The sequence below is a fragment of the Geotrypetes seraphini genome, chromosome 10 (assembly GCF_902459505.1).
Source record: "Geotrypetes seraphini chromosome 10, aGeoSer1.1, whole genome shotgun sequence".
Classification (NCBI taxonomy): domain Eukaryota; kingdom Metazoa; phylum Chordata; class Amphibia; order Gymnophiona; family Dermophiidae; genus Geotrypetes; species Geotrypetes seraphini.
In genome coordinates, this window is record NC_047093.1 from 19,954,070 (window position 1) to 19,971,241 (window position 17,172).

General features: G+C 41.7%; 1 protein-coding gene across 3 annotated transcripts; it reads left to right on the forward strand.

The window, feature by feature from the left end:
* The first annotated feature begins 295 nt into the window (after window positions 1-295).
* On the forward strand, window positions 296-16,670 carry TEFM (transcription elongation factor, mitochondrial). 3 transcript variants are annotated; one of them, XM_033962191.1, is made up of 4 exons: window positions 296-436; window positions 6,594-7,017; window positions 11,161-11,319; window positions 15,731-16,670. In XM_033962191.1, the coding sequence occupies exons 1-4, from the start codon at window positions 375-377 to the stop codon at window positions 16,154-16,156; spliced, it is 1,071 nt and encodes a 356-aa protein (XP_033818082.1). In that variant the 5' UTR covers window positions 296-374; the 3' UTR covers window positions 16,157-16,670. The 3 variants fall into 3 exon arrangements, with proteins under 3 accessions (XP_033818082.1, XP_033818080.1, XP_033818081.1); XM_033962189.1 differs by having other exon boundaries at window positions 316-436; window positions 6,548-7,017; window positions 15,731-16,669; XM_033962190.1 differs by having other exon boundaries at window positions 316-436; window positions 6,548-7,017; window positions 11,161-11,310; window positions 15,731-16,667.
* Window positions 16,671-17,172: the final 502 nt, after the last annotated feature.

Consider the following 17,172-nt stretch of genomic DNA (forward strand, 5'->3'; position numbering starts at 1 on the left):
TAAGGTGATAATATAATGATCCAGAGAAACCTGTTTTTACCTAGGCCCCTGGGAAAAACTTTTAGTTCTGAAGAACCTAAAGAGTACACATTTTTTAATCCATATTTTTTCCACTCTTTTAAGCATTTTAGATTCAAACATTTTATTATAATATTGAGTGTTAATGAAACAAACTCTGCCGTTTTCCTTGCAGGGTGAGAGCGGAGCTTGCAATTTGTACAAATGCAGAGCTCAGAGGCCAGAAATGTCCAAAGTCGCACGAGCCCGCTTCCGATTTGCATTTTTGACTCCGCCTTTGGGACCCGGGGGTTCTAGGCGGCCCTATTCCGAGGCGGAACTGTAGTGTTGCGGCAGACGGGAGCCGAGGGAAGTTCATGAAGGACGTACACGCACAGGATCATGTCGCTCAGGTCGTTTCTGACCTGTTTCCGAGCAGGTAAAAGAGCCGCAGGGGGGCCGACCATGAGGAAACACTAGGCAGTTGCCTGGGGCACCAAAGAGCAGGAGCAGTTGAAGCAAAATGGGATTTGGACATGTCCCTTTCTATAGTTACAATCCAAAAGCAGTTTACTTATGATATACAGTGAAATGGTATGGTGGCCGGGTTAGTCCACTTTTCAAGATAATATATAGAGATAAATCAAAAACAAAGGAAATAGGAGAATATCTTTTTATTGGATTAACGTAATGAACTCTGGCTCCTCTCTGCAGCTTGAGTTCTCGAGCAAGGTCTTGGGCATCATCATTGATTCCACATTGTCCTTCAATGACCACCTCCAATCCTTGGTAAAAAAAAAATGCTTTTTCAGCCTTCACATGCTGAGGAAAGTTAGATCCTGCTTCCATCAAAAACATTTTACCCTCCTTGTCCAATCCATCATCCTCTCCAGATTGAACTATTGCAACTCTATCTACTTAAGCCTAACTAAGAAAAACCTCCACAGACTCCAACGGATTCAGAATGCCGCGGCCAAGCTCATCTTCGCTAAAAGTAAATTTGACCATGTCTCCCCGCTCCTGGCCAAGCTCCACTGGCTTCTGATAATCGCCAGGGTCCACTATAAATGCGCCTGTTTAACTTTCAAAATCCTATATGGTATCCTCCCTCCCTTTATCCCTCTTTCTTGGAATTCCTCAAACCCTAATACCACCAGATCCTCCCAGAAATTAAAACTATCCTTCCCCTCGCTAAAAGGCATTTCCCACACAGGAAAGCTAGGGACCTCCCTCCACTTCAAAATCACTGAGCTCTGGAACAACCTCTTCGGAACTTGAGCTCTCTCCAAGTTTTCCGCAAACATCTGAAAACCTGGCTTTTCTCAAAAAATGTAAGTCTCCCTCCAACTTAGGAATCAAGGAAACTCTTATATCTTGCCATCCCAAGTCCTGTAAATTTTCTTCCCACTTCTACCTCTAACCCTCTGTTGTAGTTCCTTCCTATTTCTCCTACTGTAAACTGCGTCGAGCTCTACGAACGTGGAGATGATGCGGTATACAAACCTAAGGATTAGATTAGATTAGTTTTCATAGGCAACCTCTTTTTTTTCTCTGATCAGAAATAAGCAAATGTTGACGTATCAGTACTGTGTATGTAATGGAAACCACAGCATTCCAATATCAGTCTCGCAGAAAGAGGGAGGGGTGGATGGGAGACAGATTAAGCAGATGCTAAAGACTAGGATCAATTTACACAAATATCATATTAAAAATTGTTAATGCCAACCACGTTTATTGGACAACACTTTTTAAAAAACTGACCACTGCACCAATAATTTTATGGTGATTTCTGATCTGAGCAAGGGGAGGTTACCTTCAATAGGTAATCATCAACTACATTAAGTTAGGCCAATAAAAAGGGTATTATTTTTTTCCTTTATGTTTCGTTTCTACATATTACCATGGTGCAAATACTAAAAGGAAATTTTAGGACAATCTAAGAAGTAAGTCCTTTGAAATCAAACTGATGGAATATTTTGATACTCACTAGAGGGGACTTACAAAAACCTTGGCTTTCTTTCACACTACAAAGGATTTTAAACTGCTGGGTCACCTCTCTCTCTCCTACCCACCTCGCCCTCTTCCTGTGAGACTGTAATTGGAATGTTTCATGTTTCCCTTATATGTACTCATATTTCTCAACATTTGCTTATTTCTGATCTGAGGAAGTAAAGGTGAGCTTTGAAAGCTAATCACAAAATTCGTCAAGTTAGCCCAATAAAAAGGTATCATCTTATTTCCTTTATGTTAGGCATTGGTGGAATGTATTGGGAGTATGTTTGGATAGTTGTTTGACTATGGAAAAACAAATATTGAAAACTATTCGGATAGGATATATGCAATTGCAAAAGTTATATAGATTAAAACCTGTGCTATCAGCTAATGATTTCCGTAGTGTGGTGCAAGCAGTAATACTAAGTAGAGTGAATTATTGCAATTCTCTTTATTTGGGAGTTACTAAAGTGAAGTTGAGGCCACTGCAGATGTTAACTCTGCTGCAAGATTGATTAATGGGGTTTCAAGAATGACTTGTGTAACCCCAGTGTTGAAACAATTGCATTATGCAGCAGAGAGTCCAGTTTAAGATTCTTTCAATCATACATCAAATCTTATATCACGTTTCCCCAAGGGCACTAAAGGAGTTTTTAAAAATCTATCAACCCAGAAAATGTTTGAGATCTGAAAATGGTATGAAGCTGAATTTGGAGGGTAAGATGTTAGTGTCTCATGTTAAGATTGGGGCAAAAATGCTGTCTGTAGCAGGTGCCAAGCTTTGGAATGCGCTGCCTGGTATTCTGTGATTTTGTGGTGGGAGACTGAATTTTAAGAAAATGTTGAAAACACAATTTGTTAATGCCTTCATGTGCTAATACTATTTGCTACTGAAGTTTTTCTATCTTGTAAATGTTTTTATGGGATTTTGTCTTTCCATCTTGTTGGATGAATTTGAAAAAAGGTTTTAATAATGATACTGTTAGTTAATGTTTTATTCTGTTTGTTCTGTCAAAAACATGTTTTAGTATTTTTAACATGTATGCATGTAATTTTGTAAACCACATAGTTTTTATGCGGTTTATAAATGTTTTAAATAAAAAAAAAATCACAATCTCAGCTCTGGAATGTTGCTACTATTTGGGTTTCTGCCAGGTACTTGGGACCTGGGTTGGCCACTTTTGGAAGCAGGATACTGGGCTTGATGGACCTTCGGTCTGTCCCAGTATTGCAATTCTTATGTTAATGATAGTTTCACCTCTTCAGATCTGGCTATTTAGGGAAAAGTGGCCTAGTGATTAGAGCAGTGTTCTGAGAACCATATAAGCTAGGGCTCAAATCCTGCTTCCGACAATGATTTGCCTTTTAACCTTAGACAAACAATTCAGTTTAACTCATATTCTCTCAAGTACCTACTTCATCTATAAGCTTCCTGCAGCAGGGACATATTGGAACTAGATGCCTATCACCACTATATGTCACACATGTCTAGTAATCCTATAAGAACATAAGAAATGCCTGCACCAGATCAGACCTGGAGTCCATCCAGTCCGCACACGCGGAGGCTCAGCCAGGCGAACCTGGGCGAATACCTTAATCATTTGTATCCCTCAATGTGTCCCGCAAGAAGATGTGCGTCCAATTTTACCTTAAATCCTAAAATGGTGGTTTATTAGTAATTCTGCCTATGTTTCACAGCTGGAGCTGAGGTCCTGCATTCATGACATAAGAAGAACATATTCTAGTAGTTGGTCATAAGCATTAAAAGTAGCAGGAAAACATATTATGAGGAGTGCTATATATTTCTTTTAAACTGCTATATCTAATTTTATAGATATTACATTGCTGGAGAAGAAAATACCCTGGGAGCCCTGTAATAAATAGGTTGGGAGTTAGAATGTAAAGTTACCAGACCTTCACTATTAGAGAAGTGGAGACTTGTAAATTAGCTACATACAAATGTACAGTACTTGTGTATCACAAAAGGGCGATTGAAGGGACATGATAATCTGTTTTGGACTGATACATGACAGAGGCTACCTAGAATAGAACGTGTAGTTATTTATTGGGTTCTGTGCAGAGATTTTCAGCAGCAGTTTGAAGCTTCATGGGCATTGCTAACAATACTGGGCCCAGTTGGCAGATGTGTGTAGAAAATTTGGCACAGTGAGGGTAAGTGTTAGGCAGTGATTTAGACATGTTGGACAGGGGACCATGAGTAAATGGCAGGGATGCCTTATCCTTGCCAGCCGAAAACCTCCATAGCCCAAACCTTCCCTGGTGTGAGAAAGCAGCATGTTTTCCTGCCACTGAGGCCTGCATTCCTAAAGCACGCATGCTCAATTCATACTCGTGAACTGAGCACACGTGAGGAATGCTGGCATCGGTGACTGATCTCTTCGCACCGGGGGAAGTTCGGGCTGTGGAACTCTTCAGCTGGTGAGGCTTGGGCATCCCTACCAGCAAAGGTTAAAGTTTTAAGAGGGGAGGAGGAGGGGAGAGAGAAATAGGTCACTCCCCTGGTCCCCTTCAAAACAAAATTAGCTGCTGCTTATTAAGTGGCAGGAATGCGTGGAAATGACCTCATAGAATACTACCTAGCGGATAAGTGCAATACTGTGCTGGTGTATTTTCTATCTAACTGACCAATGTATAAAACATTTCTTTAGGGCTTCAGACATGCCAATTGTTGTTCGCTGATACTCTCGCGATACAACCAAAAATTTTTTGATATTTGGCTATGGCTGTGGCTTCTTCATTTGCCCATTAATTCTATAAATGATTTTTGTATTTATTTATTTTAAATATTTTTTTGAACTTTTTTCTTCTTTTAAATATATAAAGTGCTTCTCATAAATACTTATAAAAATTCTCCTTAATAGGATCGGGTCGGGGCTTGTCACATCGACATGTTTCGCCTGAACGGCTTTCTCAAGATATCAACCCCTATAAAAGTGAAAGAAGATATTACCACACATACCCATGTTTAATGATTAATATCCCTCAAGGGGATCATACAGTAAAGAAGTACTAACTATATGCTCACCCTTTGTTTTATTACCAGACCATCCCGATATCTGCTACTTTTTTGGTCTATCAAAGATGTCCGCGGCGTCTTTTTTCTCCATTTAAGTACCACCCCTTGAGGGATATTAATCATTAAACATGGGTATGTGTGGTAATATCTTCTTTCACTTTTATAGGGGTTGATATCTTGAAAAAGCCGTTCAGGCGAAACATGTCGATGTGACAAGCCCCGACCCGATCCTATTAAGGAGAATTTCTAAAAAGCTAAGTTAACTTTTTTATAAGTATTTATGAGAAGCACTTTATATATTTAAAAGAAGAAAAAAGTTCAAAAAAATATTTAAAATAAATAAATACAAAAATCATTTATAGAATTAATGGGCAAATGAAGAAGCCACAGCCATAGCCAAATATCAAAAAAATTTTGGTTGTTTCGCGAGAGTATCAGCGAACAACGATTGGCATGTCTGAAGCCCTAAAGAAATGTTTTATACATTGGTCAGTTAGATAGAAAATATTATGGAATCAGGCTAATGTGAAGGGGGTGACTTAATATTTACTTACATACTGTGCTGGTGAACATACACATGGGGCGGAGTACACAAGTACACACACAAGCTATTATTTATGTGGCATCTAGGCAAAGGCCTTTATACCAGCTATAGGGCTGATATAAGTGATCATACCTTAAATATGTGTTTTCAGCCTAGCATTCTATAAAGAAAAATAGCCCCCTATTTTCTTTATAGAATAAGCACCATAGCCAGGTTCTTCTTCTACTCACTCTGTCACTTTGGATCATAGGCAAAGATGAGAGAACGATATAGAAAATGGAATGAAAAAATAAATGAATAAAACCTCAAATAAAGAAATATTTATTTATTCAATTTTCTATACTGTTCTCCCAAGGGAGCTCAGAACGGTTTACATTAATTTAGTCAGGCACACAAGCATTTTTCCCTGTCTATCCCGGTGGGCTCACAATCCATCTAATGTACCTGGGGGGATTAAGTGACTTGCCCAGGGTCACAAGGAGCAGTGTGGGTTTGAACCCACAACCCCAGAGTGCTGAGGCTGTAGCTTTTAACCACTGTGGGGTTTTTTTAGGTTTAGGTTTATTAGGATTTTATATACCGCCTATCAAGGTTATCTAAGCGGTTTTTACAATCAGATACTCAAGCATTTTCCCTATCTGTCCCGGTGGGCTCACAATCTATTTAACATACCTGGGGCTATGGAGGACTGAGTGACTTGCCCAGGGTCACAAGGAGCAGCCACACATTCCCCAGCTGGGGGAACATACAGGAATCAGTGTCTATGTATCTGAATTCCTTCGCTTGGGTGCTTTGGTACTGTGTACTTCTAGTTCACTCTCAGATTTGTGTTCCTAAGGTAAATCCCATGTGCTTTGAAATATAGAAGTCCACAAAAGGGGCATCATTTACTTAAAAACAGAACCATAAAACTATACATGGGAGCTGGACAGTAAATGCACATGAATGTAATTAACTTGTATTTATTTATTTTGAAGGGACTATCCTATGGCAGAGCCATCAAGAGCTATATTCTACTTTCAGGTGTAGGACGTTGCAGTATTCTTGCTGGTGGGGCAAAGCACTCACTCTGGCAGAAGGTATATTTTCAAATTCCCTACCACCAGATCAAAGCTCTAGGGAGCCTGAGAGAGAAATAGATGACAAGTATACAACTGAACAGCGTTCGGCCATCCTTCAAGTGCTAAATACGGCCTCAGAAACAGAACTACTTAATATAATGGGAGGCAAGAAACCATTCAGGATTGTTGACTACAGGACAAAGCATGGGCCTTTCCAGAATGTACAAAGTTTAATGAAAGTGCCACAATTCAAGTATAAAACTACAGTTCAAGTGTGTGATCTTATCCTCGATCCAGCTGCACGTGAACAAAGAAAGAAAAAAACATGGAGAAACAGGCAAGCAGTGAAATATATAGAATCTCTAATAGAGTTAGAGAAGTTACAGGTAATTTTTTTCCATTATGATTATTAAAAAATATGTTTAATGTGGAATTTGCTAAACTGCGTCCTGTTGATGAGCATATAAAAGTAATTTACAATCAAGTAAGGAAAAGAATAGCAATCGTATGGATATCAGAGAGATGAATATTCAGAGAAAGCAAAGTGCTGGGGAAGGGATGGCTATGAATTTTAATGGAAATGTAACAGATGTAAAGTGACTGATGCTCCTATTGGAGTGCAAGTCCTTTTACATGTCACGTGGACTCACTCTTCTGCATAACACAGCTTAATTCACTTCCCCATTGAAATGAAATGCAGCAGTTACTGTAGGATGTACTGTCATGTTTGAAGAAACCTAGAAGTGTCTGAAGCAGCCAGAACTAAATTCCCCAAACCAAAAAAGTAATTATAAATCATCACATTCAGCTATGCTTAGTTCTCAAGTGAATGGCACCTCCATTGATTCTGTGGTTTGTTTGCTGAAAGGGAGCCACAGACATGATTTCCATATTTGGTAGATAAGGCCAAATGGCCCATCCAGCCTGCCCATCCGCAGCATCTTTTCCTCTCCCTAAGAGATCCCACGTGCTTGTCTGACACTTTCTTGAACTCAGACACAGTATTTGTCTCCACCACCTACACTTACAGGGGCATCAGTACCTCCTTTTTCCTACTGGCCATTCCTTTCCCTATGCACCCAAACATCCATCTAGCTTTTTCCGTCAACTTTTCAACCTGTTTGGCTAACTTAGGATCATCACATCCTACCACACCCAAGTCCTGCTCCTCTTTCATATATAACAATTCCTCACAACCATTGTTTCTAGCCCTTCAGAATAAATTACGGCTGTGGAGATCCCTACCCTTTTCACTTTTGGGTCGGGTGCATCTTTATAATATGCTCATTGTCCCGTGTTGGTTGTATGGCTTTCAGGTCCTTCCTCTTTATTTGACCTCTCGGGATGAACGCCGCCTGGAGCATTTGGTTCAGAGGTTTCTTTTGGGCTGGGAACCGGCCTGCCTGCCGTATAAATTTGTGGCGGCTCCCTGGTACTAGGGTGGACTGGGTTTGTTGAACCTTCGCTATCTGACTATTGGATGTGGCATGCGACATATTCATGATCTTAACAGGGGTATTTCTGCTTTTACCAATACCTCTTTGGAACTCTTCTGCTTTTGGACTATTCATTTTAGTGCATACCTTCATTCTATTCCTTTACCTGAGCCTCTCTCCAGCAGGGTGCTGCACCGTCCCTTGCGGAAGGTTTGGCACTCGATCTGCAAATATCATTCTCTTTCTGCTTCTATTACTCCCTTTTTGCCTCTCTGCTTTAATAGCTTCTTTCTCCCTGGAATGGATGGGCTGAGTTTTGCTCGGAGGGAAACAATGTGTTTCAATTGGTCAATGATGATGATGGGAAAATTAAATCTTTTGCACAGTTGCGGGAAGAATTTCATCTCCCGCCCACTGATTATTTTGCTTATGTGCAAATTCATCATTACATTACTTCATTACCTTCTGGTTCTTTGAAGGCTTCTTGCCAGGAGATGCTGTCTACGGCTTTTGCCATTGGTTCCCAACTTCTAGTTCCCCTTAAATTTCATCATTGCCATTTGACGGATGAGTCCCCCTTGTTTGATCATGTTAAATTATGGGAATCTTGGGCTCGGGACCTAGCTGTAGAGTTACCTGAAGATGTGCTTTTGCAGGCTGTCCGTAGATTGCCTGCCTTTCGCAAATACACCACCTTCTGGGAGCTGCATTATAAGTTGGTTTTCCGTTTGTTTATTTCTCCTTAGAGGGCTTATCTTTCTGGGTTTCATGAGTCAGCTGCTTGCCCTAGATGCCAGGCCCCTGAAGTGGGCTTGGGACATATATTCTGGACTTGCTCCAATATTCGATCCTTTTGGAATGCCATTTTTCTTTTTGTAGAACGTGTTTGGACCATTACAATTCAACGCTCTCCTTTGTTCTTGTTTGGAGCTGTTCCCCGTTATTACCCTCGTCAAAGGGGGGCTGCTGCTTTCCTCAAGTGGACTGTCCTTACTGGCCTAAAATGCATCTTGCTGAAATGGTTGAGGGTGAAGCACCGGATTACTCTATTTGGCGGTGCCGGATGATTACCTTCCTGATGTGGGAACAAAGAGATGTGACAGACTTTTCTTCTCTCCCAGGGCGCGTCTTTCAACACACCTGGGAATCCTTTTGGACTTCCATGATTCCCTTGGCTGATTGCTTAACTGTTGATTCCATGTTTATTTGTATCACTATTTTAAAGTTGGTATGCCTGTATTATATCATTGCCTATGTTGGTGTTGTACGTGGAAGGAAGACCCTGGGTGGGGGGGGGGGGGTTGTGTGGGGGTTTGGTACAACAAAATTTGAGCTTGTTTGTGTTTCATCTTGTGTAGTTGCTTGATTTTCTTGTTGAGCTCAATAAAATATATTTGAACAAAAAAGTTCTTCACCCCCTAAACTGTACCGTTCCCTTGGATTTCTGCAGCCCAGATGCATGTCTTTGCATTTTTTAGCTGCCAAATTTCAGACCACTCCTCAAGCTTCTCTAGGTCCTTCCTCATATTAATTATGCCATGATAACTACATTTGGTATCATCCGCAAAGAGGCAAATCTTACCTGATAGCCCTTCAGCAAAATCGCTTACAAACATGTTAAAAAGAACAGGCCCAAGAACCGAACCTTGAGGCATGCCACTAGTAACATTCCTTTCCTCGGAGCAATCTCCATTGACCACTACCCTCTGTTGCTTTCCACTCAGCCAGTTCCTGACCCAATTCGTCACTTTGGAGCCCATACCAAGGGTACTCAGTTTATTTATTAGACGCCTCTGTAGAACACTGTCAAAGGCTGTGCTAAAATCTACATCTAGCGCGCACTCCCTCGAACCAATTCTCGAACCAGTCAAAAAAATTGATCAGATATGTCTGACAAGACCTGCCTCTAGTGAATCCATGTTGCCTCGGGTCCTGTAATCCACTGGATTCTAGAAATGTCACTATTCATAAGAACAGCCGCTGCTGGGTCAGACCAGTGGTCCATCGCGCCCAGCAGTCTGCTCACACGGCGGCCCCCAGGTCAAAGACCAGTGCCCTAACCGAGACCAGCCCTACCTGCGTTCGTTCTGATTCAGCAGGAACTTGTCCAACCTTGTCTTGAATCCCTGGAGGGTGTTTTGCCTTATGACAGACTCCGGAAGAGCATTCCAGTTCTCTACCACTCTCTGCCCATGTCTGCCGTCTCTCTCTCTGCCCCTGCCATCCACTGTCCACCCTCTCTGCGTTCCATATGGCATCTTCCTTCTTTCTTCCATAAACTGTCTATCTTGTGCCCCCTTCTCTCCTTTGTACATGATTTATTTCAGCTCTGCCACCTCTCCATTTTTCTGTCACCACCCCTCCCCTATGCTCTGGCATCTCTCTCTTCTCCTTTCCTTTCCACCCCACCCCACAGTCTGGCATCTGTCTCCTTCTATGATTCCCTGGCATCTCTCTCCTTTCATCTCTCCCTCCCCATCCATGCTCTGACATCACTTCCTTCCTTTTCCCTTGGTCTGGCATACCTTCCTCCATCCCTCCATGCCCTGGCATCTCGGTAGCCAGAATGTTCCTTTTCAGAGGGGCCCTAACCACGGCAGCTGTTCTCACAAGCTGCTGGCAGCTGCCCCAAAGTTTTTCCTCTGCAGCAACTTCCTGTTTCCTACAGGGCAGATGGGCGCAGAGGGAAAGCTTTGGGGCAGCCACCGGCAGTTTGTGAGAATGGCTGCCATGTCGGGGCCCCTCTGAAAAGGAAAATGTAGGTGTTTAATAAAGAAGTTTGGACCGCAGGGCCCCCTGGATCTGTGGGGCCCAGGGCAGCTGCCCTGTGCTCCCCTCTAACGCCGGCCCTGGGGCCCCCCTGACAGTTTCGGGCCCTAGGCATGTGCAGAGCTGCACTCAAGTGACTAAAGAGCCGCATGCGGTTCGTGAGTCGCGGTTTGCCGACCACTGTTCAAGCATATCAGGCAAAGTTACCTGGTTGCTCCTTCCCTGCATCTCCTATTGTCTGATAGCTTCCAGTTTATAAAAAGTAATGATGCCTTGCTGTTTTGTACATCTGCTGGAAACAATTTTCTTTTTTCCTTTTTCTAGACTGCAGAGAGCATCGTTTCTATTGTTTTTGGGACTCAAAAAATTGCCTGGGCTCATGTCAGTCGAAACCTGTCCGTCCTTGATTGGCAAAGAGTTGAATGCCATGGATTCATGAAAAAACCTTATAAAGCATCTGCCTATTTGGAAGAAGTAAGTAGGGTGTGTATATGATCATTTGAAATCCTCCTCTCTTTATCCCCATTGATCTTGAGGGAGGTGCAGAGGAATCAGATTCTTTGTAGGTTGGATACACTTGTATTGGTATAATAAAAAGTGATAAAAAATGTTGAGGTTTTAGAATCATCCCTTATAACCAGCAGCAAAGTCCAGATTTCTCAAGGATCCAATATGTTTATTCAGAATCCAAAGCAATGAAGGAGTAAGGGGAGCCTTTGAGATATGAAAGTTTACTTTCTGCTGTCTGACTTTAACCACATTATTTCATTTTTTGTGTCTGGATTCCCATCTTTAAATGGGCAATATTTTCACACCTTTTCTGTGTACCATGTGTAAGAACTGAGGCCTATGTTTTCCAGTGCTGATGTGCATTATTTCTGAATCTGCTGCTGTTTTTTTTTTAATTAACATATAACATAATGGAGGATTAAGTGACTTGCCCAGAGTCACAAAGAACAGCATGGGGTTTGAACCCATAACCTCCAGGTGCTGAGGTTATAGCTGCAAACACTCCTTGAGGGTGGGTACTGAATAGAATGACACACTTGCAGTATCCCCGCACACAAATATCACAGCACATTACATACTGTAGCGGGTATTATTGAAGGATAGCAGGCAGATGTTCTCACATGGGTGACGACATCCACGGAGCCCCCGGTATGGACAGTATTGCCACTTTAAGTTTTTAGAAACTTCGCGACTGCCCACACCATGCATGCGCCACGAAGCTGTTTCTCAAATTTATGAATTATCTTCTTGTCTACATCACCCTGCTTTTCTTTGGCATTGGAATTTTTTCCATTTCTTTCCATTTCTTCCCTCTGGGTTCCTTGAAAAAGACCACAAATTTAAGTTAAGTAGGATTTCTTTATCCCTCCTGCCATTGAAAAATTCAGTCAGATATTTCAGAAGAACACCTTATTTTCAACACTTAATAGCCATTCACAGTGATGGGACGGTGTGTTCGGCTTTAGGAGCTTTGGCTCTTGGTTGGACTACACACATTCTGAGTGTATGCCTAAGTGTCCTTCACAGTAACTGAATCTTTTTCTAAAAATAAGTTTGTGACCTCTCTTCTGAGAAATCTTCTTTCTGTGTTATATGTAAGATGAGTTTGACAGGATCAGAAAGATCAGTGTCAGCTGAGGTAATCCTGACAGGTACCAAGCTATCAGGTGCAATGACTGAAGGTTGGGATGTAAGAGAGACCCTTGATTCTGTGTGAGAAGAGATGGAAAAATCTGCAGAGGAAATGAATCTTTGACATTGAGCTGAAGTACAAGGGAAAACCACGGTTGTCTGGGCCACCAAGGAGCTATGAAGATCATGGTGGCCGACTGCTGCTTGAGCTTGACTAATGTCATGAGTATAAGAGGAATCGGTGGAAGCGCATACAGGAACTTGTGTGTTCAATCCAGGAGAAAGGCATCTGCCTCTACGTGACTTGCGGAAGCTTATGATTGAGAAGGGACGCAAACAGTTCTGAGCCCCCCAAAGAGAGAATATTTGACGCAGTATTGAGGAGTGAAGCGACCACTCTCGTGTGGTTGAAGAAACCTGCTGAGCTTGTCGACAAGAGTATTCTGTCCTTGGACATAGACCGCTTTGAGGAATTTGTTGTGAGGAATAGCCCAGTTCTAAATATTCTTGGCCTCTTGACAAAGAATGAGGGAACCTGTTCTTGTTTGTTGATATAATACATTGTGACTTGATTGTCTGTGCGTATTAGTAGGACTTGATTGGACAAAATGTGTTAAAGTCTTGAGAGCATTGCGAATGGCCCTGCATTCCAAGAGATTGATGTCGTATTGTTGCTCTTGGGCAGACCAGTGACCCTGTGTGCGAAGACCGTCCAGATAAAGCTCCCCAAGCATATTTGGACGAGTCTGTGGTTAGAACCTCATGATGTAGAGGGATTTGAAACAAGAGCCCTTTGGAAAGATTGGAAGAATTCATCCACCACTGCAGAGATTGACAACGTGATGATGTGACTGTAATCTCTTGTGAGAGTGGGTCGAGAGCTTGAGACCATTGAGATGCCAGGGACCAATGAGGTGTCCTGAAATGGAGCCTCAGAAAAGGGGTAACATGGACTGTGGACGCCATGTGACTTAATAGGATCATAATTTGGCTGAGATGGATGGAAGATGATTAATTTGATTGCAAAGTTGAATCAAATTGTCTTGTCTTTGCCGAGGTAGAAACGCCCTGAGTAGAATTGTGTCTAGCAGGCTCCTATGAATTGAAGAGTCTGAGAGGTTTGAAATTGAGATTTGGGAAAGGATGAATTGGTGTGTGGGTATAAGCTTCTTTTAGATCCAGAGAGCATAGCCAATCGTTTTGATCTAAGAGGGGATATAGAGTCGCTAAAGACAACATGCAAAACCTTTTTTTACTAAGAATTTGTTCAAGTCTCTGAGGTCTAGAATTGGATGGAGACCTCCCGTCTTCGTTGGGATGAGAAAATACTGGTAATAAAAGCCCTGATTATTTTGAGCAGGGGGTACTATTTCTATGGCATTCAGTTGGAGTAGATGCTTACGATATCTTTGGTACCGATCCGAGGAAGAAGATGAGGGTCAGTGAATAGCTCTTTTGTGCTTTGATGTATGCAATGAAGATCGATAATTCCTTGACCTCAAGCATTGAGTAGAAGAAGAATGCTGATGTCTCTAAGCAGTGGATCGATGCACCGATGGAGATCTAGACCTTCGATGCAATGATCGATGGGGAGTAGAACGTCAAACCGAGGATGTGGGAGTGAAACCCCCCACATTATACAGAAAACTTAACTTTTCCGAAAAAATCAGGAAAAAGTTGTTTCCTCTATAATGGGGGTTCCAACCCCCCCAATCCCTCCTCAACGGCAGCGTGAACAGTATTAAGTAAAGTGGGGGGTTCCCCCTCACACACCCTGTTGGAGCTCTTTAAAATTAACTTTTCCGGCGTCGCGCTGGAGTCTTGCACTCAATTGTCTGGGCTCAGATGTCGGCGCAGCTTTGTCCCACGCTCGAATGACTGTGAACCGTTTGAAAGTGATTAGTGTAGCAGGAACACGAATGTGGAACTCTGCTAGATACTGTTCATCTTTTCGTAAGATGTTAAAGGCTCTTTTTTTTTTTCAAGAGGCTTTTGGAAATGATAGATTATCCACTTAAGGCTTTGGGATACTAGTTTTGTTTTTTTAGGGGTGTTTTTTGAGGGGTGATGATATTAGGGTGTTTTAGCTCAAGAAATCTATGTTATGTTTGTTTTAAACTGTGCATGTAGTTTTGTAACCCGCATAGATTATTGGATATGAGGGATATAAATGTTTGAAATAAATAGATAAATATTCACTGGGACATGTGGATTTTCAAATGTTCCAGCAGACTTTATAGTTCTCAGTGTGCCAGCCAGTTAAAACAGAGATAACAGGACTCCAAACAGCAAAGTGACTTTAAAATCTAAAGCAAGGTGTGGTCAGTTCTATAACTTTAAGATTATACAAGATTTAGAACATAAAAATAGCCTTACTGGGTCAAACCAATGGTCCATCAATCCCAGTAGCCCATTCTCATGGTGGCCAATCAGGTCACTAGTACCTGGCCAAAACCCAAAAAGTAGCAACATTCCATACAGAATCTCAAAGAATAGCAAGATTCCGGAATCCCAGAGAGTAACAAGATTCTAGAATCCCAAAGAGTAGCAACATTCCATACAGAATCTCAAAGAATAGCAAGATTCCGGAATCCCAGAGAGTAACAAGATTCTAGAATCCCAAAGAGTAGCAACATTCCATACAGAATCTCAAAGAGTAGCAAGATTCCGGAATCCCAGAGAGTAACAAGATTCTAGAATCCCAAAGAGTAGCAACATTCCATACAGAATCTCAAAGAGTAGCAAGATTCCGGAATCCCAGAGAATAACAAGATTCTAGAATCCCAAAGAGTAGCAACATTCCATACAGAATCTCAAAGAGTAGCAAGATTCCGGAATCCCAGAGAGTAACAAAATTCTAGAATCCCAAAGAGTAGCAACATTCCATACAGAATCTCAAAGAGTAGCAAGATTCCGGAATCCCAGAGAGTAACAAGATTCCGGAATTCCAGAGAGTAACAAGATTCTAGAATCCCAAAGAGTAGCAACATTCCATATAGAATCTCAAAGAATAGCAAGATTCCGGAATCCCAGAGAGTAACAAAATTCTAGAATCCCAAAGAGTAGCAACATTCCAAGCTACCGATCAGGGCAAGCAGTGGCATCCCCCATTACAATTCAGTTCTGCTTTTTATGATCAAGTTGTTTTGGTAATGGGGCATCGCCTTGGGAACCACGGTTGTCCTTCCCTCTTTAAATGCCTAAGTGCTACAAAGCTTGCTGAATTTTGATTAATATTGTTTTTATTTTTTAGATTTTTGCAGTGGTATCCAAGATTCCTGAAGCTGATTTTTACATCTTAGAAAAATCCACACTTTCTGTTGAACATAACAACCTGATTCCTTTAATGTTTCATAGACGTTCGGTTGAAGCCATATTGTTTGCATTATTCAATGTAACTTTTATGACAGATGGCCAGCACAGAGTGCTATGTATGTCACGATATGGAGTAGGAAAACACTTTGACCTGATTGTAGGGGGTGCACGGACCAGTGGACGAAACCTTGCAATGCAACTGTTTTTGGAAGCTGCCACTAGCTCAAAGCCCCAAGTCTCTTTTTCAAAGGATTTGTTGTTACAGCACAGAAACCTTTTTGAAACAGAATCACGGAACAGAGAAGAGGAGATGTGCGATGCTCTTCTTCAAGCTCTTGCCTTCTGTGACTGGGTAGTCCAGTAGTATCAGTGGGATGCTCAGCTTAGCTATTGGCCTGCTGCTCAAATAAAATACCTGTGTAAAACAAAGATAAGTGTGAAAAGTTAATTTGCTGTGCATCAAATCAAGTAAACACAATTTTATTCTGCAAGGACAGAAAGACATATTGACCCACTCTAGGTTCTAAGTACATAAGAATAGCCTTACTGGGTCCGACCAATAGTCCATTCTCACAGTGGCTAATCCAGGTCCCTAGTACCTAGCCAAAGCCCTAGGAGTAGCAACATTCCATACAGAATCTCAAAGAATAACAAGATTCCGGAATCCCAGAGAGTAGCAACATTCCATGCTACTGATCCAGGGCAAGCAGTGGCTTCCCCCATGTCTTTCTCAATAACAGACTATGGTATGATAGCTATCGATTAAATTGTGTTTTTATCACATTGTTTCTCTCCCCCTAAATATGATCCTCATTGCAAACATATGTACCTTTTCTTTTTTTTCCCTCAATAAAAATTGGATAAGAATATGTTTTCTGTTTTCAGTCTACTGGAGCCTCTGCTCTAATCTAATCTTTTTTTTATACAGATTCATCCCAACAAGAGGGCTTGACTCGGTTAACAAAATATTAATAAAATTATACAAGAGATTAGAACAGTGGCGCAGTGGTTAAAGTTACAGCCTCAGCACCCTGAGGTTGTGGGTTCAAACCCACGCTGCTCCTTGTGACCCTGGGCAAGTCACTTAGTCCCCCTATTGCCCCAGGTACATTAGATAGATTGTGAGTCCACTGGGACAGACAGGGGAAAATGCTTGAGTACCTGAATAAATTCATGTAAACTGTCCTGAGCTCTCCTAGGAGAAAGGAATAGAACATTGAATAAATAGAAATAAATAGATAGAACAAAATCCCAGTCCTTGTCCAGCATCTCCATAACAGCATAGAGCCTGTGCTACTTACATTATCAGTGACATACAGAAAAACTCCCTAATAAATGAAAGAAAGTCCCAAGGAAAGGGATGTGGGATGAAGCGCTGTA